The 26334-nt window shown below is 52.2% G+C and overlaps 6 protein-coding genes across 6 annotated transcripts; all 6 read left to right on the top strand.

Annotated features, from left to right (window-relative positions):
• Nucleotides 1-325: 325 nt before the first annotated feature.
• On the top strand, nt 326-1723 carry JKF63_00831 (uncharacterized protein; the record flags this gene model as incomplete). Its single annotated transcript, XM_067896880.1, has 1 exon — nt 326-1723. One exon carries the CDS (start codon nt 326-328, stop codon nt 1721-1723), a length of 1398 nt encoding a protein of 465 aa, XP_067753037.1.
• Nucleotides 1724-2247: 524 nt separating this feature from the next.
• Nucleotides 2248-4236, top strand: JKF63_00830 (uncharacterized protein; the record flags this gene model as incomplete). The annotated part of the gene is made up of 1 exon (XM_067896879.1): nt 2248-4236. The coding sequence occupies one exon, from the start codon at nt 2248-2250 to the stop codon at nt 4234-4236; it is 1989 nt and encodes a 662-aa protein (XP_067753036.1).
• Nucleotides 4237-6403: 2167 nt separating this feature from the next.
• Nucleotides 6404-7957, top strand: JKF63_00829 (uncharacterized protein; the record flags this gene model as incomplete). Its single annotated transcript, XM_067896878.1, has 1 exon — nt 6404-7957. The coding sequence occupies one exon, from the start codon at nt 6404-6406 to the stop codon at nt 7955-7957; it is 1554 nt and encodes a 517-aa protein (XP_067753035.1).
• An 822-nt stretch (nt 7958-8779) lies between these two features.
• JKF63_00828 (uncharacterized protein) lies at nt 8780-9871 on the top strand (the record flags this gene model as incomplete). The annotated part of the gene is made up of 1 exon (XM_067896877.1): nt 8780-9871. One exon carries the CDS (start codon nt 8780-8782, stop codon nt 9869-9871), a length of 1092 nt encoding a protein of 363 aa, XP_067753034.1.
• Nucleotides 9872-11404: 1533 nt separating this feature from the next.
• Nucleotides 11405-12292, top strand: JKF63_00827 (uncharacterized protein; the record flags this gene model as incomplete). The annotated part of the gene is made up of 1 exon (XM_067896876.1): nt 11405-12292. One exon carries the CDS (start codon nt 11405-11407, stop codon nt 12290-12292), a length of 888 nt encoding a protein of 295 aa, XP_067753033.1.
• Nucleotides 12293-20346: 8054 nt separating this feature from the next.
• On the top strand, nt 20347-22706 carry JKF63_00826 (uncharacterized protein; the record flags this gene model as incomplete). The annotated part of the gene is made up of 3 exons (XM_067896875.1): nt 20347-21778; nt 21814-22091; nt 22140-22706. The coding sequence occupies 3 exons, from the start codon at nt 20347-20349 to the stop codon at nt 22704-22706; spliced, it is 2277 nt and encodes a 758-aa protein (XP_067753032.1).
• Nucleotides 22707-26334: the final 3628 nt, after the last annotated feature.

Below are 26334 nucleotides of genomic sequence, written 5' to 3'. Positions count from 1 at the left end.
CTGTTCAACGGGATTTGGGGGAGAGGGGAGGGGGAGAAGGAGGTAAGGCGTTGTATAACGGCCGGAGATCTTTGCGGACTCTCAAGTGGTGCAGCCGTTGGTGATGTACTCGTCTCGCCTACCCTTTCCGTTTGCCATCCCCTATGGGACAAAATTGTGTGTGTGTGTATTCGCGTGCGGGTAGAAGAGGGCCTCCTTGTCCCGCCCCCTCTTCATCGTTTTTTTTTTGTTTTCATCTCAATGTTGTTAGTAATCTACCCCATCCCACCCTCCTCTCTCTCTCTCACTCGCTGTGTGTACCTCGATACCACCACCTTAGCTCCCTATGTGCTTGCGTGTGAAGACGCATCCTGTATGCCCAACTGCTGCCGCTGCCGCGCGGCACCCGTCGGTGCTCCTCATCCTCGTCACGGGAATCCCCGCCTCTGGTAAGTCAACTTTTCTCGCCGCTGCGCAACACTACGTCCTACAACCCGACGGCACGTTGGGAACGGTACCGCTTTTCGGCGGGCGCAGTCGCGGTCGCATACACTCTGTTCTGCAACTCGATGAGGTACTTGAAGATCTCTCAGCAGCAGCAACACAAACAACAGATCCAGCTACCTCGGCAGGAAAACGTAAGTTCAATCCTCTGCTTTGGAAGCGAGCCACGAGGCGGCTGCTGGAACTGACGCAGTCGACGCTGCACGCATGTATCGAGGAGACTGCCGGCTGCGACGAGACCGCGCATGTGGTCGTTCCCATCGTATTCGTGGAAGATAACATGCACTACCGAAGCATGCGAGAGCGCTATTACCAACTGTGCCGCACCCTTGAAGGAAAGGCGTACTCTTTGCCATCACTCCACGATGCCTCGATCACCGCAGCGCAGTCGCAGCAACCCTTCATTCCACTTTTTGAACTTCGCTTCTCCACACCGCTAGATGTGTGCCTCGCACGCAACGCACAGCGTGATCAATCATGGGATGCGTCCAACGGGGAGAAGGCCAATGCGCCTGCGTGGGTACCGCCACCAGTGATTTGCTCTATGGACGCATTGTTCGACCACTGCTGTGTGGCGACAGGTGTTGTGGATCATGGAGCTCGGAACGCATGTGAAGTGGAGGGGTGGCAGTGGACTGCGACGACGCAGCCGTGGGGGCTGGTGGTACACGCGACGCGAGGGGTTACGCTAGATAAGAACTGCCCAGGCACATTGGCAGAAACCGCTGCGGGTTTCTTTGAAGTGGCGCTACAGCAGCCTGAAGCGTGGGACGAGTGCCAGCGGCAGTACCAGGACGTTCTCCGCGCTCGGTTGCTCAGGTTACGCGAGGACGAGCCGCTCAATGAGAACGCGTGTCTCCTGCGGACGGCCAAGGCTGTCGAAACCCCCCACACCCACAAGCTGGACCTGCAACTGAGAAGCGTCGTGCACGCGTTTCTCTGCCAGCAAACCCATCAGAACGCCTGTGACAACGATGACGAGTCGTCAACGCGGCAGAGGACCGCCGTATTCCGCAAGAGTCTCGCAGCCGCCAAGCGAGAGGCCGCACAGCGCTTCAAGGTGCAAATTCGACAACTGAGCACGACAGGCAACAATGTGATGGACAACGCCGCTGTCGACGTGCTCAGCCGCAGCATCGACGATATCCAAGAGTCAGTGATTCAACAGTTCCAGCAAACTGTTCTGGGCCTCTGGGAGGAGTTAGAGGGGTGTGTCTCCTCCCTCCCTCACACACAATGAGCGCGAAGAAAGTAGGCGCCGCGTTGCTGCCGAGCGTGTCTGTAGTCGTCCTACAGCCTTCCCGTGCTAGTTTGGTTTTCGCGCTACCCCGCTTCTTGTGGGGTCCCCTCCTCCTCGGTGCTCTGCACACGTTACTGCTACGGAATGAGCCTACGTGAGCGTATTGCTCGCTCTGCTCAGTGCCCAAGATGCTTCCTTCGAGATGATGTGTGATTTCGTGCGAAGGTCGCACCGCCTCTCCTGGCCTCACCTCATCCCCTAGTTGACACGTGCCTACCTTGATGTCTAGGAAAGGTACACGCTTCGTGTGTTCGCTGTCTCCGCACCACTTTCATCATCTCCTCTGCGCACCCGCAACATTCATGCTCACTGCCGCGTCGCACCCCCCCCTCCCCGCCACTACTGCTGCTCACATTTGCGCCACGACAGATCAGTCAACTCTATGTTGCCAACGAACACACCAGCGGCACATTCATTCTCCCTTTAGGTCCACCTCGCGCATCCGCATCGCGTCATCAGAAGCAATGCAGAGCCTACTGGAGGAGCTCCTCCGCTACAGAGCTGCCTTGACTGTGCAAGAGGAGCTCGGGCGGCTGTGCAAAGCACACCTGCCGAGCTCGTCTTCATCGCACGCCAGGGGACTCCTACCCAGCGCCATCTTCGAAGGCCACCAGAGCCTTGCCGTAACGACGTCCAACCCCCCCGGTGTCCGGGATACCGAGTGCGTGCAGCGGACAAGGCGGTGGGTTCATCCCATTATCGACGTCCGCCGGCAGGCGGAAGTCGTGGAGGTGCCAGAAGTAATGCCCATTGGTGCGGGGCGCCTGCGTCTGGTAGCAATGCAGTATGACCAGGGTGATATACGGGGGGTCGTTGAGCCCTTAGAGACCACGGACGACGCTGCTGCAACCACGTCGGCGCAGTTGCAGCGCTCTGTTTCAATCAAGAACCTCCGCCTCGCCATACCCGAGCCCTTTTACCACGATGCACTTTTACCAGCACTGGAGGCTATCGAGCCCCATCATGCTTCCAAAAACGTCCTCGATTTGTGTCTCAACAAACTTTGCGGGGCGGCCAACAAGATGGACACCTCCTTCAATCAAAAGCGCAAGCGGGCGTGGCAACTAACGGACGAGGTGACCTACATTTTCTACGTTGCGCGCAAACAGCTGGCGCAACGCAGGGAGGCCGTGCAAATGCAAAAATACAACGGCGGCGAGGAACGACCCTGGGAGCTAAAAGTGTACTTGGAAAGCGGAGATGCACGCCTGTTGGGGGTGCTGGAATCCGCTCCCCCATCGGGTGGCATCGGCGGGTCGGGTAGGACAGCCATTGTAATCGACCTAGTGCGAGGTGTCGAGAGCTCTAGCGAGTGGGTGCGCTTGCGGGACTGGCTCGTTCCATCGGCATCGTCGTGTAGCGACACCGTCCCTTGTCAAGAGCAGTACGATGTGGAATGGACAGTGCTGAGTGACGCCGCTCTCCGCTTTCGCATCCCCATAGGAGCTGATGTCGTGCTACGCCTGCACGCCCGCTACACTGCTCAGCGCCCAGTGGCGGCGCCAACGACGACGAAACTCCTCTTCCTGCACGCCTTGGCGCGCTTGCTTCTGCGTTATCATGGCCTTAGTGGGGGCAGGATGGAAAAAGAGTCCGGGTGGCAAGCCGCTGTACCACCTTCGGTAATCGACGTTTTCGAGCACCACCATCAGGGGCTGCTCTCGACCCAGCGTCCGACCGTCATCGCAGAATGCTTTTCAAGCCCCTTCAACGCAACGCGGTCTTTCTTCTTTTCCGTCTTTCATGACACAGATGCTGACTTCGGCTCACTTGGAAACTTCTTCGGCTGCTGTGACGCAGCGGCATGCATCGCGGCGGTGAATGCAGCTGAGAGGTCCTCATGTGGGGCGGTTGAGGATGTAGCGTCCCCTGCTCGCTGCCCTACTAGTGGTGGTGGTGGTAGTGGTGGTGGTGACGTGTCCACGACGGCGTCGGTGTCAAACTCACACCACCTGTTACGACTGGAGTGCAATCCTCCCTTCGACCATGAGGTTATCGCGGCAGCATTTTCGCATCTGCTAAAATGGCTGGAAAACGCCTCGTTGACTATAGCCGTGTCGATTCTCATCATAATCCCTGACTCGAAACAAGTGCACGCCGCCCAGGTGCGGGCAACGATCGAGCAGTCACGATTCTGCCGCTGGGTTCGATCACTGCCACCGCGGGAGTGTCTTTACGTTCACGGTGCACATTATCAAGACCCGTCCGCCTCTGATGGACCGATTGCTCACCTGAAATTCCGGAAGCGTCCCCGCGAAACAGTCAGCGAGGCTACCAACTCATCGTGCCTCGCAGCTGTCGCCAACAGCCTCGTTCGCTTGTCGTGCCCGAGTCGGCTCATGGTCATTCAGGATGATAAAGCCGAGCAAGCATGCCCCGGCTCCGAAATCGGAGCGGAGGTGGTGGCTGCATGGAGCCAGCTTTCGAACCGGGTGTACAGCTCGGCTCGATGAAAAGATGCACTGGACTCGACCCCAGCGTCCTGCCGCAGGTAACCGCACCGACTCTGAGTTTGCAATGGGCCGAGATTTGACCGCGACAGCCCCGCGAAAAAGAGAGAAAAAAACGTGACCGAATGAAAAGCAACGCAAGAATCTCACAAGAACGACATCGTCGTAGCATCAACGCCCTCCCCCCCCCCTCCCACCTCCAAAGCCCGCGACACACTTGTCGTGGAAGCATTACGCCAACGTGGCTTGTGGGCACACGCGCATTGCGTCCTATAAAGTCTCGATACGAGGGAGCATAGACCTCTCTGTAACGGAACCTCTCTTCAGATTCTAAACACTATGCCGTGTGTGTGCAACACCACCTCCGATGCCCCCCCCCCTCTCCTTATCTCTCGATGACCTTTCCTATCCGGTTTGGAAACCTGCTCGGCCGACTCGAAGAATGTCACAAGACACCACCCCCAATCCTTTGTTTTCCTCTGCTCCGTGGCTCTCTCTCTCTCTCTGACGACGTGTGTCGCATTCGTATTCGGTACTCTATTATGTTCGCCTGGAGGGAAAAAATGTGAGTGCCTTTTTTTTTGGGGGGGGTGGGGGAGGGGTCCCCCGCGCCACTCCCTCCATACAATCCCAATCATCACCTCCACCCCCGACCCTCATTCAACGAGGCGCAAACGATCACGCAACACTTCCTGGCACTTTTACTGTTTTGTTCTGCTTCTTCTCGTCTCGTCTCTGAATAGTGAAAGGTGATTCGACTCTTTTACCATTTTCTTTCTTGTTGTCATGGTATCCACTGATCCCGTTTTGTGGCTCCCCCACCACCACCACACACACACACACACACCTGTGCTCGTAATCGCTGTGAGGGCAAGTTAGGTGAGCGAATTCTTGCTGGGCGTCCTTTTTTGTTGTTTTGGTGCTCCTCACGTCTTTTAAAATGTCTCGTTTTCGTGGTCTGCTGTCTCTCTCCCACTGGCGGCGGGGGGGGGGGGAGGGGAGGGAGTGACCTTCCGTGAGGCGTGTGTGGGCAGGGAGCAATGAAGTCACTGTTTCGCTCTTGTGGTGATCTGAGTTCTCCCTTCGTGACTTTCCCACCCCCTTCCGTTCCTCCAGCTCCACCACCACCAGGGGCCACTCGCACTTTCTTGAGACTGCATTCTTTCGACCCCCCCCCCCTCTCTCTCTCAGCAATGAATAGGGAAGATGCGGGACGTGCATGAGGCTGTCGTCGCTCATCTCGTATTCGTTTTCAGTGGCTTTGAACGCCTCTGCTCTTTTGATTATTATTGTGCATCTCTTCACAATCCTGCACATTGCGCAAAAAAAAATGGACCGACTCGCTACGCCGTTTTGTGTGTGAGAGGGGAACCGTTTAACGGATGGAGGGAGGCGGGGAACACACAAAGTGAGCAGCATCTTCTCATTATCTTGTGTGGCTTTTTTGAGACCCCAAATGTAAAAAAGGAGGGAAGGTGTAGTGGCATGTGTAATGGGGTCACCACTGAATTTTTTTTTTTCTGTGGGGTGCGTGTAGTCGTGTGACGGTGAATGTGTGTGCCTTTAGGCTCCTGAGAAGAGAGAGCAGACCTCTCTTTTCGTTTCGTGGAGAGGTGACCGAAACATTCGAGGCAAGAGGCACACGTCTCATTTTTTTTTGTCTTCCATAGAGCTTTTCAGTCATAATATTCACACACACACACACACACCGACTGCAACCCCTCCCCAGAAAGACCACGTGAACACCTTCGGTATCGCACATTAGCTATTGTGGTGTCCCCATGGCTAAAAGAGCGGCAGGATGCGCCTTTGGTCATTTGAGCGCCGAGCGCACTCTCCCCCCCCCCCCAATCCTACCCCATACTCGGCCTCTTGTCTTCTCCAACCCCCCCTACTTGCCGTTCTCTTCGTTATTGTTCCTGAATTTCTTTTGTGTTCTGATTGAACTCTCCGTGAGAACGCAACACTTTCATCATCCTTCGCCCACCAGTCACCCCCCCGCCTCCGTTGTTCGCTGATCAATCTCGTCATTGCATGCCAATATTGGGGGCTGGCGGGGTAGCATCTTGCCGGCCTTGGACGTTTACTGACGCTGTACCCGTCTGTATGTGTGTGTGTGTGTGAGTGTGTGTTGCAATCAAAATATATATATATATAAACAGAGGCAACAATGTCTTGGAGGGCAACTAACATCACTTTAGAGGACGATGCCCCCCGGTGGTCCTCGCTAGAGCTTAAAGAAGACAGTCGAGTCTTAGCTGACAGAGAAGAAAATGATGAGTTGACACTGGGTGACTTGATGCGAGAGTGCCCCTCATCGGCGCCCTTTCTATCTGTGGATGGAAATCGCAGACACCCAACACGTTCCTCAGTGCAGCAACACCATAGTCTCGAGAGCAGCGAATGCGCCCACGCCACACTGCCAAGCTACTCCTCGTCGGAGACAGTGGCGACCCCACCCTTCATCCCTACTGAGCGACACCACAATTTTTTCATGGACGACGTCGACAGTCAGCACGGCCGTCACGCTGATTCATCCTCGGAGACTCGACGGGGGCTCGACAGCGCCCCCAGCTACCCCGTCCCCTTTGACACCGTCATGTCTCACAGGGAAACCAGGATAGCGATCGTGCCGGTATCCCCAGCAGAAACGCAGCACATCACTGATGTCAGCCCCGCAGCCTCCCCCTCCGCCAAATATTCGGTTGCGGCCCAGAGCGGGGAAACGCCGCATCCGAAGGGACAGGCGGTGACGGATGGGAAAACGCAGCCGCACAACGGTGGAAGCCACAAGCCCCACTTCCCCCTCGTAGCAAAGGCGCCGCCGTTCGATGCGATGAGAAGTCAGCAATGGAATTTGCTTTCCATGGGGCTCGATCGGGAGCTTCCTCTGTACAAGTTCGAGGAAATCCCACAGTGGCAAAAGTACAACCAGTACATCCGCGGCGGCTACCGGGCCTTCTACTCGGCTCGTATGTGTTTCAAGAGTCTCTTTGGCTGGCATAACGAGACCATCAACGTGTACTCGCACATGCTCACCTTTGTCATTTTTCTCGTTTTCACTGTTCTGCTGTACACCACAGTTCTCAACAAGGTCATCACGGCCCCGTCACTGGGCGCGACCAAGCAAGTGTATGGTTTTTTCTGTTTCGGCTCTCTCATCTGCATGCTCAACAGCACCCTATACCATCTCTTCAACAGTCACTGCAGCTGCCGCGTCATGACAGCGATGGGGCGGCTGGACTTTATAGGCATCACAGCTCTCATCGTGTCTAGTTTCCTGCCGCCTCTGTACGTCATGTTTCACTGCCAACCAGTGGTGCGGACGGTGTACATAACGGCGATTTCGATTCTTGGTATGGCCGGCATCATCGGCCCGTGGACCGATGCGTTTCACAGGCATGTGTGGGTACGTTTAAGTGTGTTCCTCGGAGTGGGTTTTAGTGGAGTGATCCCAATCATTCACTTCACCATTATTTTCCCAATTAACGCGGCGAGTATGTCCACAGTGCTCGGCGTCTTTTTGATGGTGCTGCTCTATTCCAGTGGCGTTTTTTTCTACGTCACCAAATTCCCCGAATCTCGTTACGCTGGTCACTTTGACTGCTGGCTCTCTAGTCATCAGATGTGGCACCTCTTCGTCTCCATGGCAGCCTTTGTACACTATTTCAATTGCATCAGCATGTACCAGTTGTGGAAAGTAAGCGATGGCATGTGCGGATAGGTTCGCCTTCAGCTCTTTTTATTAATACGATTCGTATTTTCTGGTAAAACGGATCTTCGCGTGTTTCCCTGGTGGCGCAGAGGTGACCACTCTGACGACTAACTCGCTTGCAGCGAAACCGGCACTCCCTTGCCATCTCCACTTCACACACATACACACACCTTTTTATTTTTTTTTTCGAAGGGAAAGGAGGGGAAAGACTCTGACTTCCTCAGCTCTCATGGCAGGAAACCGATCAGCGCACATCAGCAGGGGACCATTACCCATTTCTGGTGCGAAAGACAAGCAGTCCACCGAACCTCCCCCAGCACCACCACCACCACCATTAGCCGATTCGGAGTGCGTCGTCGCTATTAATGCTAGCGGCAATGTCCGCAGTGTGGTGTTGCGGCGGGGTGGCCCGCCACAGTGCCTATGCCTGCCCCCATCGATACAATGGACAAGGGTGTCAATGTGGCTCCAACGCGTGGCGACCAGCCCAACGGGTGCGGCTGTAAAGAGTGACCTGCGAGGCGGCTAGGTCTGTGTAGTGCCCGAATCAGAGGCCGTGCTCAGGTGACTTGGTCAGCACCATTCCAACACCTGTATACCGCTCTGCTGCACCACCAGGCGGAGGGGGGGCCTGTGGGGCAGGCCTGGGTCAGAGTTTGGAGTGTACCCCCATGCAATCAAGCGTGGAATGCAAATGTAAAAAAAAAAAGAGAGACACGCTTGACTGCAGCGTCTATCTTGTCCTTTTCTCAGTGTCACTTTCCTTTCCCGTCTCCTACACTTTCGAATCCCATTAATTCTACTGCTACTAACCCTACCACAGACTACGCCATGCGGTTTCGCAAGAACTCGAAGACTGCGTCGAAGTTGTCGGCACCTGATCTAGCTTGCGTGAGCATGTCCTCATCTACGCTGAAGAACAACCTCCCTGGTGTCCTGAAGGCTTCGGACGCCACATATGCTGAGAAGATACGGAACGCGCGAAAGCAAGCGAACTGCGAGCACGCAAAACCGTATAACGACGACACATCACTTCCTCTGTACGTGATCCAAGATGTGCCGATATACCTACGCGAAAACATGTACATCCTGCGTGGGTATCGGGCTTACTATACAGGGAAGCAGTGTATCCAAAGCCTGTTCAGCATGCATAATGAGACGATCAATATTTGGAGTCACCTTATTGGTGTTCTTTTTTTCCTGGGGATGATAGCTCATCTTTTCACGCATCACATCATCCCAGAGTACCTCTCCGGCAATGTTTTTCACCAGGAGAACCGCACGGCGCACCCGGTCCTGGTTGATGGCGCGCGCACTGCGTGGCCCTTCATCATCTTCGGCGCGTTCTCTTTTGCATGTGTCATGTGTCTCCTCTGCAGTGCGTGCTTCCACACATTTCTGTGCCATATGAGCGAAGACCTCTACCATCGCATGCACGCCCTGGACTACTACGGCATCACCTTCCTCGTCGTGGGCTCTTTTCTGCCCTTCTGCTTCTACACCATGAGCTGCGCCCCAGAGTGGCGCAACGCGTACTTGTCCATGATTGGCACCTTTGGAGTGGTGGGTCTCATTGGGCCCTTCTTTCGCCACTGGACCTCTGAGGCATTTGCCACCAAGAAGATCATCTTCTACGTCTGCATGGCCGGCTCGGGGATCATTCCCACAGTTCACATTTCGCAAATGATTCCGTTAGACATCAGCGCCCCATATGTAAAAGGGTTGCTACTGATGCTAACCTTGTACGGCGTGGGTGTTTTTATCTACGCCTTCCGCATCCCAGAGGCGCTCTCGCCAGGCACATTCGACCTCTACTTCTCCAGTCATCAAGTATGGCATCTGTGTGTGCTAGGAGCGGCCATCACCCACTTCTATAACTGCGTTTCCATGTACGTTAATCGCCAAATGATCGTGTGCGTGTAGGGCGGCAGGTGTTCTGGATTCAAAAACACGCCGTGTCAGCGTGAGAGGTGGTGGCCGCGTTCATACACACGTATTCGTTGACTCCCATCCGTCCCTTCACATTCTGTTGGTTTGTCGCTTTTTTTTTCTATATTATCTTTGATACGGCAGCATGCAGAACCCCTGCCTTCTCCCCCCCTCCCCCTCTCTCTCTACACACATTCCTTTGCTATTTCTCTGTTTCTACATCTGTGCTATCACCGGCCTGCTCACGTTTATGAGCCTTTTCGACGCAAATTCGTAAGACAATACATGCGCTATTATGGTGTTGATGGAATTTCTTGTGGTTCGTTATGCCCTCTAGACCCTCTGTATCTGGATGTGGGTGTGTGCGCCCGTTGCTTTGTGTGTGTGTGTGTGTGTCTCTGCAGGGAATCCTGTGGAATTATATATATATATACATATATATTTATATGCATATTTATATATGCGTGTGTGTGTGTGTGTAGGGGTGGAAGGGGGGGGGAACTCCACTGGCAGTTTGCGATTCCGCTCATTTCTCATTTGTTTCGCATCACCGGGGTGATCGGTGGAGCTCTCTTCTAGAGCCACATTTAATCAACAACAGAGGCGATTCGAAGTGGGTGGGGGCTTGAAAAAAAAAATGCTATTGGATTTTCAATATGGGGCTCCTCGATTAGTTTTGCACAGACATCATTGTCTTTATTTTTTGAGGAGGGGGGGGGGCTTTGGAAGCTCGCCCGCCCTCCTCATCACTATGAAACACTTGATACTTGAGGTTGCTTATTCAGCTTCACCTGGTCTTTTTTTTTCTTTTTTCGTCGGCCCTCGCATTTTTTTGTTGTTGCCAGCGCCACTAAACTGTGCTTAGCGCGCGCCGCCGCGGTGGGTGAGAACAAGAAAAAAATGCCCCTGTTTTTTCTTTTCAAACGGGCGTCATGAAAAGGGCTGAGGAAGTAAAACTGAACTGAATGAAATGGAGGCACATCAAGGGAAGGGGAGAGGGGAGAGGGAACTCGTAATGAAAAAAAAAATCAATGGCTTTCTTCTTTAGCTGACGCCAAGAAGGGTGGCAGCGCGGCACGGGGGAGGGGGGAGAGGGAGAGAGTGGAGCCTCTCCATCAAGACGTTCTTGGACTTATTGTCCCTTCAGCAGCAACCCCCCCACCACCACCACCACCACCACGCCCCGTAAGCTGCTCTTTTTAGTCCGGTGCGAGGGAGGGTGGTTGCAGGTCTACCAGAGGCCCGTTTGTCAATAGACATATAACGAGTAGGGCCTTTCCGCTGTGAAGGCGGCGCACACGTTGCGCCTCCATCACTCAGCGCGGGTACAATTAATAATGCAAGTTTTCCGTACGTCTTGCTCTGTAACACTTCGCTTGGCTTCCCCACCCACCCCCCCCCCCCCAAAAAAAAAAATCGGTCTTTTTGCCCTGCCAGCGCATGTCAGCTAACGCTGTGCGGAATGGCATCAAACAACCACCGATAGCTCGCTCTCATTGCTCAATATCTCACACATAAAGGCCAACAATGCAGAACGAAACCCCACCAGCATCCTTAACCGGAGCAGTGTCTGCGGGCGGCGCCGTCGTGCGACTCGGTGCCACACTGCGACAGACAGAGCAAGCCTTCGCCGAGCTGGCGAGCCTTGAAGGGCTTCTGTCTTCCATGTCGTTGGGTGCCGCGGATCTCATTCGCGCCTCAACGACCCCAGTTGAAACTGCGCAGACCAAGGGATCGCTGATGATACACAAGGCAGCTGAACGCGATCGGGCGGAGCTTGCGTCTACCCAGGCTTTGGATGAACCCTCTGCGTACGAGTGTGAGGTTCAGAGGGCCTGGTGCTCAGCTTTGGAGAGAGAGAACGTTTTTTACAGTACTGGTCTTTCAACGTCGTTCTCTGCTCTTGAACGGAGTGTCAGCGACATTATGGTACTAGCACTTTCCTCAAAGCTTCAGCGAGTTGCAGAGAAAGTGGGGCAGCTCTGCACCACCCTCGACGAGCGCGCACAGAAGACGCGACAGAAGCAGAAGCTTCCTCTCGAAAGGGCAATGCTGGTGTGCGAAGCGGTTCACACCATTCACCAATTCGCCCACGTCTCGCTAGAGCCCGAAGACGCCGAGTCCAGAAAGCGCTCTGTCGCAACCCCCTGCGCTTCTTCTCACTCACCTCAGCTAATAACGGAAAACCCCGAAAAGAGTCGTGTGTTTCCTGCCACCCATGACGCTGATTGGTGGAACGTGTACGCTGGACTCGACGGCGTGTTGCACCGCGCCACACCCTCCCGAGGGAGCTCGGCTCAGGGGGGGAACGAAGAAGTCGTCGAGGGCCAATTAGAACTTCAGCGGAAACGGCTTCTCGGCCTTCTGCAAGAGATGACAACGTGGCTTATCGACGATAAAGGTGCCACTCGCTAACGGATCATGCTCATTTTATAAACGCACATCCCCCACTGACAGGGGCCTCTCCGTGTCCTTCAGACACTTGTTTACACTGCTCTATTTTTTTTTTGTGTGTGTGTGTATTTTGGGTTCCCCCTCCCCAGCGCCTGCTGCTCACTGCTGTATTCCTTTTTTTATTATTTTAATGCCCCAGCATTCTTCACGCCTATGAGAGTAACAGCCATGCACTGTTTTCTTCGGGAGAGAAGGGGGAGGGGGGGAGGGGAGAGCGCACCAGACGAATGAAGCGAGCCGCTACAACCGGCGGTGTTGCTTTTAACAACAAACGTCAGCTCCTCCCCCCCCCCTCGACTTAACGAAGCCTTTTCACCTTGATTGCATCTTGGGAGAGGAAGGGCTGTGCGCCAAAGTGATGATCTTTGGTCACTGAGGCATCACCGACTTCTGCAGATTCAACCGCTTTGGTGGGTGCCTACGAAGGAACATGCAGATGATGTCGATACAAAGCTGTGTAGAAGTCGGGTGAGAGGGGCGCTCCTGGTCTGAACTTGCCTTTGCCATGCGCACTCCTCCTCAAACGGATTGTGCGGTGTGCTCCGCTGGGTGACGTCTGTCTCTACCCACATAATCAAAAAGAGACACCCTCCTCTCTTCACTTCCCTCTCTCTCTCCTCGCACCCCATCACCTCACCCTCCTCGTTTTGCTGGCACGTGGCGCCCATCGACCAATCTGTGAGAGGCAGCGTCTTTTTCTCATCCTCCACACACCAAAAAAGTCCAGAAACACTAACACGTATATTGAAAGCCGCACTTACGTGAGCCTACGCTGTACTCAACAGCCACTCTAGAATCGCGGCCTCTTTCTTTATCGTCCCCTCCCACACACACACACACACCCCTCACCACATATTCGCAGATCTCGTACCCCGTCCCTCCTCCCCCTTTTTTTTCTCTCTCGCTTTGCACACTTTGTGCTATTTCCAGTTTTTGGGGGGGGAGGCGGTGGCTTTGGCTTTTCTTCCTTGAATCTCCTCGTCTTCTGTCTTTTTTTTCGCGTGTATGTGTGGGGCAGGCGTCTGATCGTCCAGAGTATTGATACACAGAATAAACAGCACCAGCACCACATCAACGCGCGTGTCGAAGGAAGAGAAGGATACGCGGGTTCTATCTCTGTAGGTTCCCCCCTACCAATACCCTGAACTCGACAAGCAAACCGAAAAAAAAAAGAGCTCTCGAAAACACGGCAGCAGCTGATGCCACAGACCTGGGCGCACAGAAAAGACACGCACAAACTGGATAAGAAAATCCACTGGAAGCTGAGGAAGGAGATACATACAAGAGAAGTATAAAGAGGCGAAGGAGAAGAGAATTTTACAATTGAAGGAATAAAATCGCCTATATTGGGGCTGATCTTGAGGGAGAAGTCTTACAGAGCCGCCTGTTTTCGTCCTCGCTGCTGTGAAAAATACACGCCAGTACCGCACTTATACAAACACACAATTTTGTTTGCTCGTTTTTTTTTCTCAAGGAGGTCAAAACATCAAACCAGAACTCATAGCCGAAGGGGAAGGGGGGAGAGAAGGGACAAAAGGCTGGAAACGCGAGAAATCGCACTTTTCACCTCTTTCCTCATTTTAGGGGGGAAGGGGCGAGGAGAGAAAAGGGGGGTACCTTGTTTGGCTCTGTGTGTGTGTGTGTGTGTGTCCCCTTTTTTTGCTTGCTTGTTCTCTTTTGTAAGTCCATATCCCCCCCCCCTCCTCTCTCTCCCACAACACCTACCGCGCGCAGAAGTGAGCACTCCTTTCAAAAAGGTTTTCTCCGTTTTTCTTCTTTTTGCGCAGTGGTTCTGCTCGTGGTTTTTACCTTTCGAGGAATTCACACGAGCGATTTGTTCTCCCCTTCTGCCTTTATTGTGTTCGTGCGTGTCCCCCCCCTTTTCTCAAGGTAGCCAACGCTACTCCTGGCACCCCTCCTCCTCTATTCGCGGTGAACCCACCGTCCACGCTCACGCCCTTCGTTGGACATCCTCAGTGGATCCTTGTTGGTGTCCCCCGTCCCTTTCGTAGTGTATCTTTTTCTTCCTTGATTTGATCTTTTTTCATTGGTTTTTTTTTTGCCGAGTGCGGATATAACAGAAAAGGCTGGGTTTTGTGTGTACCCCTTCTTTTTCGTATCTTGGTTGAGTTTTTGTGTTTCATTTAACCGACGCTTTCCTTCTACCTGACTCACCCCCCCCCTCTTCCCTCCCTCCCTCCTTCCCTTCCCCCTCTCCGCTCTTGCCATCAGCGCTTTTCACTTTTTCCCTTCAGTCCTGTGCATTATCCTCTCGCACTTGTCCTGTCCTCTTTTTGTTTATATAAATCCTGTGGCTGACTCTTCACCTCTCTTTCTCCTCTCGAATCTGCAAGTAACGCTATCAAATAACATCATTATCTTTCGATTATTGGAGAAAATCGAAGCGTCGGTGCACGCGTGCGTGTGTGCCCGTGTGTGTGTGTGTGTAGGTGTGTGTGTGCGCACCTATCCCACTCGCTAAAGACGTTCTCCACTCCTCGAGTGTGCCTTATCCCCCGCACTACACTCTTTCCGTCATATATTTTCTCCACTCTTTCGTTGCAGTCTTTTCGGTTTCCCCTCGTACCAATTTTGTGGACCTCCCCTCCCCGTCCCTCTTAAAGGTGCTGGGTGCACCTCTGGTGTGCGCTTGCGTTGAACAGCTCGAGTAATCGTCTCTCTTGAGATACTCGCTGATTTCATTGATTGGCTGGTTACCTGCTCTTACGTTCCTGCAAGCACTCACCTCTTTTCTCTGTGTCTTCCTTTTGACGTGATTTTTTGTATACATCCAAGGCCCCTGTAATTTACATATTCAAACACAGATTCTCGTCGTGTGTGTGTGTGTGTGTGTGCTCACTTTTGCCTCTTCTTCCTCCTCGGTTGAACGCAAACACAAGGAAAGAAAGCCAAAAAAATTAAAAATTATATGTTTTTTCTCGTTTGTCCGTTTCCTCTACGTTGGTGTCTGTGTGTGTGTGGCTGCAGCATTGTCCTTGCCCACAGCCCCTCCTCTGTGCTTCCCTTTCCTTTTTGATTCTCGTTTCCGCGTGCTTTGTGCATCGCTTTTTTTTATTATTTTAGAAAGGGAGCGGTTCATCTGTGTGGTCGTGCTTTCATCCCTCCCCCTTGACACACAGACACGCACGCACTTCACGCAAAAGCGGTGCGTTTTTTTTTTTTTTTGCAGGAGTAAAAAGCGAAGCGCATCGCCACAGACTATTTGGTGTGTGTGTGTGTGTGTGTGTGTGTGAGTGTTTCTGTGTATTTGTGTCCTTCTACACGTTTCCATTGTCGTTTGGCTCATTTCTGTGTTTTCGCTGCCCCTTGTATGTGTGGGGAGGTGAAGGTGGAGAGGAGAAGAATAAATAAAAGGTGTGAAGGCACAAAAAAATTTTTTAAGAGGATTTCAACTGTGGAGCGAAGAAGGTTTCGACCGCACTGGAGAAAACAAAACGCAGACGCAGTGTGTTCTGCGTGAAATCTGTTAGTTTGACATCATTTAACCCCTACAAATCAAAAATTTGCCCTCCGGCAACCTTGGTTGGTTTGAGTTGCACCCTCTTCCCCAACCTTACCCCTGTTATGTGTGAAGAAGTAGTCCGAAAGGTATGTGTATATGACACTGGTATCTTTACTCTCTGTTTTTTCGTTTGAAATACGACAATAAAACCAAGTACTGGGATCCGGTGAAGGTGGAGCAGAACAAACACAACTTCTTCTCCTTTGAACGTAGCCAAGCCCAGCCGTCCCTCCTACAAGGGGAAAAAACACCAACATTAGTTCAATCATCTCTGTGTATCCTCCATATAACAGTGAACCCCTCTTTTTTTTTACTGCAAGTGTGGGTTTTTTTTTTGGCGAGTGTGTTTGTGTCCTGTTCTCTTCAGCCTCCTCGTGTGCACTGCTTTTCTTCATTTTTGGCTCGTATATTCCCTCCGTTCTCTTGTTTGGTTTTTTGTTGCTCTATCTTTATCCCTTGCTGTTCTGTGCGTGCGTGTGTTTTCTACTTCATTTTTTTGTGCCTGGTGTTGTTGGTGTTCTTCTCTCTCCCCTCCCCCGCCTGCCCTCCTGTTGTGCTGCGTTTCTTATAGTTGAGCGGAAGCCTCGAGTCCCTTTTCGTGTCTGCGTGCGCGCACGTGTGTGTGTGTGTGTGTGTGTGTGGCCATTGCTCTCACTTTCCTTCGATTGTTTCTCGTGCTTTTAACATTGTCCACTTTTTTCTTCACTTTTTTTTTGCGGGTTGAATATTTTGTCTGTTGTATCGTTTTATCTTCTCTCTCCTGTTTGCGTGGGTACACGTTTGCTTGTGTACGTGTGTAGGCCATTTTCTCCTCTCATCCCCCCTCGCCCCTCCCCTATTGTCTTCTGCTTTTCCCGTAGGGAGTTTAGCAGTCCATTTATTTGCCTTCTGGAGGCCCTGTGCGGGGCCTTGTTGTTGTCTTGGTGAGAGGAGGAAGCTAGCACCAGTTGCAATACTGGATTGGGCATCATTTGTTTATATGCATAACCGCGGTCACTTGTCGTTTGCCGTATTCGCTGCTGTTTTGGGAGTGCCCCCCCCCCTCCCTCCCTCCCTCTCGTGGCCGTTAGGTGTGTGTGTGTGTGTTCGTTGAACGCCTCTTTGCATCTTTCATTTATTTTTCGGCGCGATATTTCCCTTTACCCCCTCCCCTTTCTTTGCAGCATAACGATTACAGAGAACGGAAGCATCAAGCATACAGAATAAGCGCACCTCTCACAACGGAGAGCAGGAAGGACGGCTGTCTTTTTTTAACCGTAAGGCTTCCTCGACCACTATTGTATTTCTGTTCGACGCCCACTGCGGTGAAGTGCTTCATTCCTCTTGTTCTTGTAATTCCCTAAGCACCAAACCCCCTCCCTTTTTCTTCTTCAGATTGCTTCTCTCTTTGTAACCTCGCTTGCCCTTGCCCCTCCTATCGGCGAAAAACTGTCACACATACACCCATCCCCTCTCTCTCTCTCTCTCCCTGTGAGTGTGTGTGTGTGTGTGTGTGCATTTCACCTCTTTTTCTGTTTTGTTTTTCAAATCGCCCCCGACATTTTCTCTCTTTTTTCCTGGTTTTCGTTTTCGAATTTCCTCGTCGTTGTGGTGACTTATCTTTTCGTTGCCGCTCTCCTCTTTTCCTTTCGAACTACATAGGGAAAAGTCATTGGAGACGCATGCTGGCGAGGGGAGGCGTCCTCTTCGCAATAGATTTTTTTTCTTTTGTGTTAGTGCTCGTGTGAGTGCCTCTTTCTTGTTCCGATTTCCATTAACACACCTCTATTTTCCCCACCCCTCTCCTCTTTCTAGATTTTAGCTCGTGGGATCTGGCTTTGTCTCTCTGACGGCTCTTCCATCTTTTTCTGTCAAACGCTGCACACTCCATTTCCTTTGTGTTTGTGGGGTAGCGGGCGTGAGTCACCGGGCACCTAAGGTTTGTTGGTTGCATATCACGTCAATCGGTACCCCCCCCCCTCCCTCCCGCCCGCGCGCCTTGTGTTGGTTCCCCTCTCTTATTACGCTAGTCATTCCACCTGTGCGATTGAATTTGGCGCAAGGCTTCTTGTATTACGGAATTTTTCCGTGTGCACTCGCCTTTACGTTCTTGTTTTTCCACCGTCTCTGGATCTGCCATTGTTCCCCAGCGTTTCTCTCTTTACGTTCCTCCTCTCTCTGTTTTTTTTTTCTTGGCGCTCACACGACCTCTTTCACTCTTCCTCCTCCACCTCCGTTGAATTTCAAGATTGAGTTGAGTACATCTATTCTTTTCTTCCCTTGCCCCCTCTCGCTCTTTCTACCCTTTTTTTTCAATTTCACTATTATTAGGGAAGGCAAAAAAAAAAAGAAGAGACGAGTCACTACCACGTCTCTGTCTCTGCGTGCTTAGCTCTGTTCTGCTCTAATACTAACTGTTTTGCTGATCACAGTGGTGTGCACTCAAGCTTCTTGCACTAGATCCCCTCACCCCCACCCCCGAACCGAGGCACACGAGCAAGCACAGGTACATACATAAAAACAAAGTCGTTTTTTTCTGGTTCGCTGTACCTTCTATCTTTTATTCTTCTTTGACCTTGCCGTTGCTTGTTGCAGTGGCCTCAAAAGTGGGGAAATATATTTTGCTTTTTGGCTGGGATCGATCTTCACGCGGCACTTTTTTTTTACCTTTTTTAGTCTCTTCTGGATCAGTTCTCCTCGTGTGTGTGTTTCTATTATTTTTTGCCTATTCGGTCAGTTCAACTCTTCTCTCCCCATCCCCCCCCCTACTTCGCTCCGCTCACTTTCGTGTGCGTAAGCTCGAGTGTGTACCTGTGTGCACCGACGGCTGATTTGGGGGGGGACTGTAGTTTTTATGTTGATTAGTGTGTGTGTGTGTATAAACATCCCTTTTTACTATCAAATTTCTCTTTTTTTTTGGGGGGGGGGTGAACGAAACCATTGCAGTGTATTGCTGGTGACGTGTGTGGCTGCGCACGCCCTCTTGTGAGACACCTGCGCGCCTTCGCACGCTTTTGCATTCACAACTCTGTCCACGTACTCAGTCAAATTTCTTTTTTTTTCACTCGCGATCTCACCGATCACCTTCTTTACACATCTAATTGCCAGACCCCATCTCTCCTTGCCCCTCTCCCCCCCTCCTGTGTGTATGGATATATATATATATATATATACATATACGCACATACATATACGCTTTGGGGGAGTAAAAAAAAAACCTAATCACTTTTTGTTGTTGCGAAGTGTTCCGTTTTGTCTTGAAATCTATCTTTCCTCCGCCTTACTCGCATTATACCACAACTGCAGTGCATTTTTTTCTGCCCCCTCTCCCACCCCCTTTTCGACTAGGAAGGTGCTCTTGTTTTTCCCCCTCAACCACAAAAACAAAAAAGCTGTGGTATTGAAAGATATCGGTGGCTCAACGGTGACACTCTTGATCTTAGTAAATAAAGAAAAGATCGGAAAGTAAAGTGCCTCTATTTGGGGGGGAGGGGGAGGGGGGGGCAAGGGAACCACCAAAAAAGTGGCATTGACATTTTTCCTGCTCCTCGAAGCATTGGTGCAAACGTATAGACCTTCAGCTTTGCGGACAAGAAAAAAAAAGAGAACGCCCTCTGCGACGTAGGGCGCCGCGAAAGGTCACCAAAGAAATATATATCTACACCAAAAGAAAAGGTTTCAAAGAGAAACTGATAAACACCTTTATCATTTTTCCGCATATCTGTATCCGTGTGCGTGGTGGAGCTGTTTTTCCATCCGCGTTTTGTTTTTTGCACCCCTCCGCCGCTCTTGTTGACCCACCACAACTCACTCACTCCAGTATTTCTTCCTTTTTTAATTGGCTTATTTTAACTATATAGCTTCAACACATCTTTCTCTTATTCTGTGCCTTTAGCACATTCGCCACGCCGTGTCACCCTCCCCCCATTCCCCCCACCTGGCCTGCTTTGTCGACGTAGCTATTATACATCCGAACTTTTTTCGTTTTTTTATTGTCGCTCTTCTCTAGTCGAGAATTAATTTTTTTCACCGTGATCTTTGACGGCCCTCTCTCTCACTTCGTCCCACGTCCTCCCCCTTTTTCGAGCTTTTTTTTTGAGCTTGTGGTGAGTCACAAACGTATGATCGGTGCCCCTCACACACACACACACACACACACCCCTCCTTCCTCTTCCAGAAACCTCTCTCTCATTTGTCTTTTTGTGTTTTTTTGTCCTAACTCGATCAGGACTGTAGCCCGTCTTCAAAGTTTTCGAATTTCTTTTTTTAATAGTCTGCCTTTTCTCTTTGTTGTTTTGATCTTCAAAGTGCTGAAGACAATCGTTCTCGATTGGTGCTTTGTTCACCCCTCTCTGTTGTTCGTTGCTTTTGTGTTTTTTTTTGTTTTGCTTTCCACCTCTTTTTTATCGCTGTGCCTGTGTTTGACCCTCGCCACCCACCCTTTTTTTTTCGCGCGTGCACGTGTGTGTGTGTGTGTGTGTGGAGGAGACACATACGCATCTCCAATAGCAACATGGACTGCTCCTTGACAGATGCGGACAGTGAGCAAAGTATGCTCGGTGCTCCCATGTCGTTTTCACTTCCCCAGGTGTTCAACAGTAGCACCCCAGACATGTCTGTCACGGTGTCTCTCAACACGTCAAGTGGTCAGCCCTCGCAACTGCCGCAGTACCAACACAAGCCTCCCTACTCCACACAACCATCTGGAAACTTTCATGGGACGCTTCTCCAGTTCGCACCTCAGTACGGAACGACCACGCCTTCGTCAAAGGAGGTGGATATGTGCACTGCAGAGTGGAGCAACAGCGCGTCATCCGGCGTGCAGCCAAACGTTCCTGTATTGACAGCGCGATGCACCGACAAGACAAGGGGTGCCATGACATTGGCAGACCTGCGGGCTTCCGCTAGTAACGGACCAGACAGCGATGCTCCCCATATCAACCCTATCAACAGCGCTGCCTCATCGGTCTCTTCCTCGGCCCTAGAAACCGAAAGAGACGAAGTGACGGACCTCGTCCACGCTCTTGTCGTCTTTGACAAGACCTTCTGTGTGTGCTTTGTGCCCCCTAAACTGCGTGCAGCACTCAAAGTCGGCGAACTGGTATTGTGCGAGTGCGCCCATGGTGAGAACATCGGCACCCTCGTTGCAAATGTGAGCGTGCTCATCGCACGGTTGATCCACAACTCTCGAAGCTCCATGGCCTCGACAACAGTTGAGGACGTCTTCTTTCCTCCCTCTGACCATGTCGCCAGCACTGCCGAGGCCCCCATTCCCTCCGCAGTTGGTGGGCAGACTAGTAGCTCGTTCATCCCCACAACGCCTTTGAACGCCGAAAAGGTATACAGTGGCTTGTCAGAGGACCAATGGCTGCGTCGGCTTCCGTGTGTTATTCGACGAGGCACGAACCGGGACAAGAAGCGTGTGTACTTTGCGCGACTACGCAGCAATGACGCGCTGGCGGCGGCGCACCGCATTCTCCGTGGCGAACCCTTAGTCGCGCATGCCGCCGAGTATCAAGTGAACTTTGCGTGCGTCACCATCTACCTCGCCGGTGAGCGCATCCAGTGCCCTTGGTCGAAGTTCCAGTTCCATCAACTTGGCAACACCCTGGTCGACCCTATGCGCTCCGACACGGTAGAGTTCCGCTTTGTGAGCGAACAGCACCATGAAGAGCTGGACTTGACGCGCGCTATCACCGGTGTGGAACTGAGCGAGGTTCTCTACACCGCAGTTGCGGAACATCATAAACGCCAAAGTGGCAAAGGCGGAACTGGCAGTCGTGCTGGCGGCAGTCATGGATCCAACAGCAACCGGTCTAGTCAATCGGTTCAGCAGGTGCACCAGCAGCACCAGGTTGGGCAGCTATCTGCCAGCCAGTTGGAGAAAGTGGTGGCTCACACGAACTCGGCGTTCTGGACTCAGTCGGTGACAGCGTCTTCACAGGGCAACTACTCTACCCCGTCCTCGCCGCCGCCGCAGCAGCAGCAGCATCAGCAGCAGCAACTGCAGAACCGACAAGAGCATGCGATGAGCTACACGATTCCCTCTTGTTTTTACGTGCCCCAACAGCAACAAGCTCCGCCAAACGTACACACCGTTCGCCTCCCCAGCAACACCGTCACGCGCACGCAGTCAACCCCTCAGCCACTTTCCTTGGTACAGATGCACTACCCATCCCAAGGTCAAGTGAACCCTGCGCCCGGTATGTACTGGACGAACGTTTCGACGCCTCCCCAGATGCAGCAATTCGAGACATCTCAACCACCACCACCACCACCACCACCACCGCTTTCGATCGCATCTAGTGCAATGGCAGAGTCGTCTTACTACTGTGTGATGAACCCTGCACACCAGCGGCAGCAGGCCCTCCTGCCGCCACCCCCCTCGGCCTCTTTTGGAGGGCTGACGTTTCTGCGGTCAACAACACTCTCCACACCATCTCAAGTACAGCAGCCGACTTTTGTACAAGTGCCTGTCATGAACCCAGAGAACTACCAAGCGGTCTCCTACCCGTTCATTTTTCCCTCGAACACCACCCCTTACTCGTAATGGGCTCGCGTTCGTTCTTCGCCCCTTCGCGTTTAGTGGTGATATCAATCCCTCTCCAAAGTTTCCTGGGCGACCGAGGTAAGATGAATGCGAAACACACAGAGGTCATGTCACTACACCACCACCACCACCGCCCTCCCATATATAACGCAAGGAAAGCAGAAAAGGGGGTGAGAGTAACCCCAATAAAAGAAAATCGGTTTCGTAAATCTTTTTTTTCGCAGGTGACTTACACTGCCACATCCATCCAACCAAGGTTGACCCCCCCCCGCCTGCATCGCTTCGCTGCTGTAAATATCACACTAAACTACTCAAGCGTGTGATCCTATGTGTTTCGGCTCTTTCTTCATTCATTTGTCATTTTCTTATAGATATGAAGGGAAGAAGCACTGCCTTCTTCCCCGCCCCCGCCCTTCTCTCTCGCCGCTCCTCCCCGCCTCCACCTCCCCCCCCCACCTTTCCTCACAAGGAAAGTAAAACCCACTTCTCGGTCTCAATTGCAGAAGATTCGTTTCCTGTGTCTCTCCTCATGACAGTGCCTCTGTATGTGTCTGTGCTTGTGTGTTCTGGCGTTTATTATTCCCACGCGCCGGGGGTCTCCACGCTGTTTTCAAGCATCTCTGCAGTCGTCACGTCAACGATCAGCTCTTTCCTTTCCCTTCCCCCCCCCCTCCTCTCGTAATGGTGATGGTTTGGCCAGCCAATCGTGTTTTGCCGAGAGAGGCACACAGAAAAAAAAAAGAGACGATGAGCTGCAGTGAAGAGAAAAAGAGAAAGCGGGGGAGACAGATTTGAACGCAGGAGATGTGTGTGGAGGAATGGGGAGGTGAACAGAAACGCATTTCTGGTGTGTCTTTTTTTTTCCATGTTCGTTTTCGATTTTTTTTTATTCTTTTGTTCTTCCACTCTGCGTTATATATGTATATGTATGTGTGTATATATGCGGACCTATTAAAACTACTCATGATACGTTGGGATGCACGCATTTTAAATATATATATATATATATAGCACGCCTTTTCTTTTTTTCCTGTCAAGGTATTTGTGTGTGTATGTCACTGTAATCGAGTATGTGACTGGTCTAGCAACTTTTCCTGCCCCTCCATCTCTCTATGAGTGTGCTCATCTGTGTGTAGTGTTTTCTTTCGTTAGTCATTGCTGTTCCTCTGGGTCTCGCCTTTTCTCTCTTATTTTCTCTTCTTCATCAAGCGCATGTACGTCCCCTGGACGTTTTTCATGTATTGGTTCCCCTCCTCCTCCTCCTCCTCCTCCAGATTCCGTCGACACAGTTTCGTGGCAGGAACATGTATATATGTATATATATATATATTTCCTTTAGTATCGCTGATATGCTCTCTTTGCACGTGTCGGTAGGAGAGGAGGAAAGGGAAAATCGAAAGGGGGGAAAGAGAGAAGCCCGTGTTTGCTTCGTCACAGCTACTCTTATCTTCCGCGATACTCTTTTTGCGGTCCAACCACAAATCCCTCCCCCCTCCCGTCGACAGCGTGCTTGTGTTGCAGACGTTCTTCCAAACGAAAACACCTGAGCGGGTGCGCGATGCTCTAATTTCGCTGTGCGACTTAACCCTGCAGCAACCGCCTGTGTGGGAGATTGTCGGTGGTTGATAACTGGGATATTCCGTATTTCATTTTTTTTCTCACCTTGCGCCTCGTAACTCCTTTTCGCGCTACACACTTTGCTGTCTCATCGCCCCCCGCCCCCGTCGCACACCCGCATCAACCTCCCTTCTTCACCTTGAGAGAGACGCAACGGGGAGCAAATAATAAAGGGGAGAACATACTTATACGTATGTGTATATAATGTATATATGTATATATGGATATACAGACGGGTGACATTCAAATACGCATGAAAACAAAAATGATAAGTGAATGTCGAAGTGACCAATGGACAAACAAACAAACCAAAAACAAAAATAGTTATAAAGAGGGCACATCAGAGGAAAAACCGGTGCGAGCGAAGAAAAGGGAGAGAAGCTACACTCCAATAAAGCGATTCAGCACCAGAAGAAAATGTTTTTTTTTTTTGCGCCCTCCCCCTGTGTCTGTCTGTTGACCTGTGCTTCTTTTTCCTCTGTTCTCTTCCTCGCCCCCTCCACCTGCCACTCCTTTTCGCTTTTGCGTCGTCTCTCTGCTCCTCTATTGCGCCCCGATGTTGCCGTCCACCACAGCGTCGGGCTTCAGGGTCTAGTGTGTATCCACTCCGTCTGGAAGACAAAGGTTCGCATCTCGCCCCTCCTCTCCATGGGTACAATGATTGCGGACGACTGGTGTCCGCGCGCAGGTCTGTGCCGACGGTGTGGCGCAGGGACATGTGGCTGTGAAGACGTTTGAGCCAACTGCACCCGAAACGTGTCGACGATTCTACACGTATACGGGCCCAGGAAAGAGCGACATCTTTTTGCTGCCCCCCCCCTCCTCTCCGATTCGTCGCGGGGATCACTGCGCGCCCGCGCTGCCATGCATGGCTGGCGTGGTGCTTGCCACCCAAGCGGGGAGGAGAGGTGGTGGGGGGAGGGAAGGTGTCCAGGGGGGCAGGCGAGTCGATGTGATGTGCAAGCACGGCAAGTAGAACCCCATAGCATGGAGCCTCAATGCGCACACGTGTGCGGAACGTGCGGCGTCTCCTGCATCTGAGGCAGGTAGGCCGGCTGGTGCCTCGGCCACTGGAAGCGTGGGCGTGTCCACCCCGTATTGTACCACCGAGTCGTGTGAAGGGCAGTGTGGGCGCTTTTCCACACCGCTTTCCCGCCTGGACTGCAGCGAGCTGAAGCAGCCGAGGGGGCCAACACGCGAGGGGGGTGGGATGCGGGGCCTTCGCCTGAAGCCGGACGACACACGATCCTTGTGCTCATCCTGCCGGCGCCTAGACGACCCCCAACTGCTACCCCGCGCGACGAGGACCAGGGCTGGCCACGTCGGTCTGGCGCTGAACGCACAGCGCGTATCGGTCAGATGAGGTGAGCAATGACAAAGGGGGGGGGGGGAGGGGGGGCACGCACGACCGGATGGGATGGAGACCGCTTCGTCGTACATGACAAACATGCAGCCGCGGTGCACCAGAGGAACCGGGGTAGGCTGTTGCGGCATGTGTATTGTGTGTGTGTTAAATTGTTTCAGACAGAATAGCAGGTTGAACGGATACAACGCTGCTGATTCCCCTGCGTCATTTCTCCTCTCTTCGTTACTCCTCAACCCCCTCTCGCTTTCTCTCACGTTTTCAGAACGAGAAGCCAGGCTCACAAATGAGTGACATTGTGATACGTTTGCCCGTTGGACACAACCCTCGGACAAGAGCAGCGGCGGTGGCGGTGGCGGACGCGGTACGAACTCTTGGTAACCGACAACGCTAGGGGCACAGAGTAAAAAAAAAGCCGACTGCCACGTCCCCGAGGTTTCAAGCCAAGGCACGCTGACGTCTACGGAATAATGCGCCCGAGTCGAGGCAATCGTGAAGAAAGACTTACCTTCACAGTAGATGCGGCGCTGGATATCGATCAACCTCGGGCACGGATTTGGGGGGGGGGGGGTTCCTCTACACAGGAAGAAACTCCCATGAGATGGCTGGATGCCGACTCCCTCAGGCTCCCTTTTCCTTTGTGGTTGTTCCGAAGGCTAGCCTACATGATTACTATGGTCATGCTTGTTGTGTGTCTCTGCTGGCCTTCTACCTTCACCCGTCGATATGGTCCTCGTGTGTCATTGGTTGGTGCCTTGGGCAAATATCTTTTTGGTCTCGAGTTGTTCTCTCTAGACCTCTGTATGTATATATACGTATATACATATAAATTGTTTGCTTTACTTATCAAAGGCTTCCTGTACAAGTGTACTCTTCACTTCCTCTACGGCTCAAAGCGCTGCATGACAGAGTGCGCCCTAGTGGTGTGGAACGAGAAGTTTTTTCACAAGAGGAACCCCCTGCGTCACTTC

This window comes from Porcisia hertigi, chromosome 36 (assembly GCF_017918235.1).
Source record: "Porcisia hertigi strain C119 chromosome 36, whole genome shotgun sequence".
Lineage (NCBI taxonomy): Eukaryota > Euglenozoa > Kinetoplastea > Trypanosomatida > Trypanosomatidae > Porcisia > Porcisia hertigi.
Note: the sequence above shows the minus strand (reverse complement) of the source record. Positions and strands in the feature narration are given on the sequence as shown.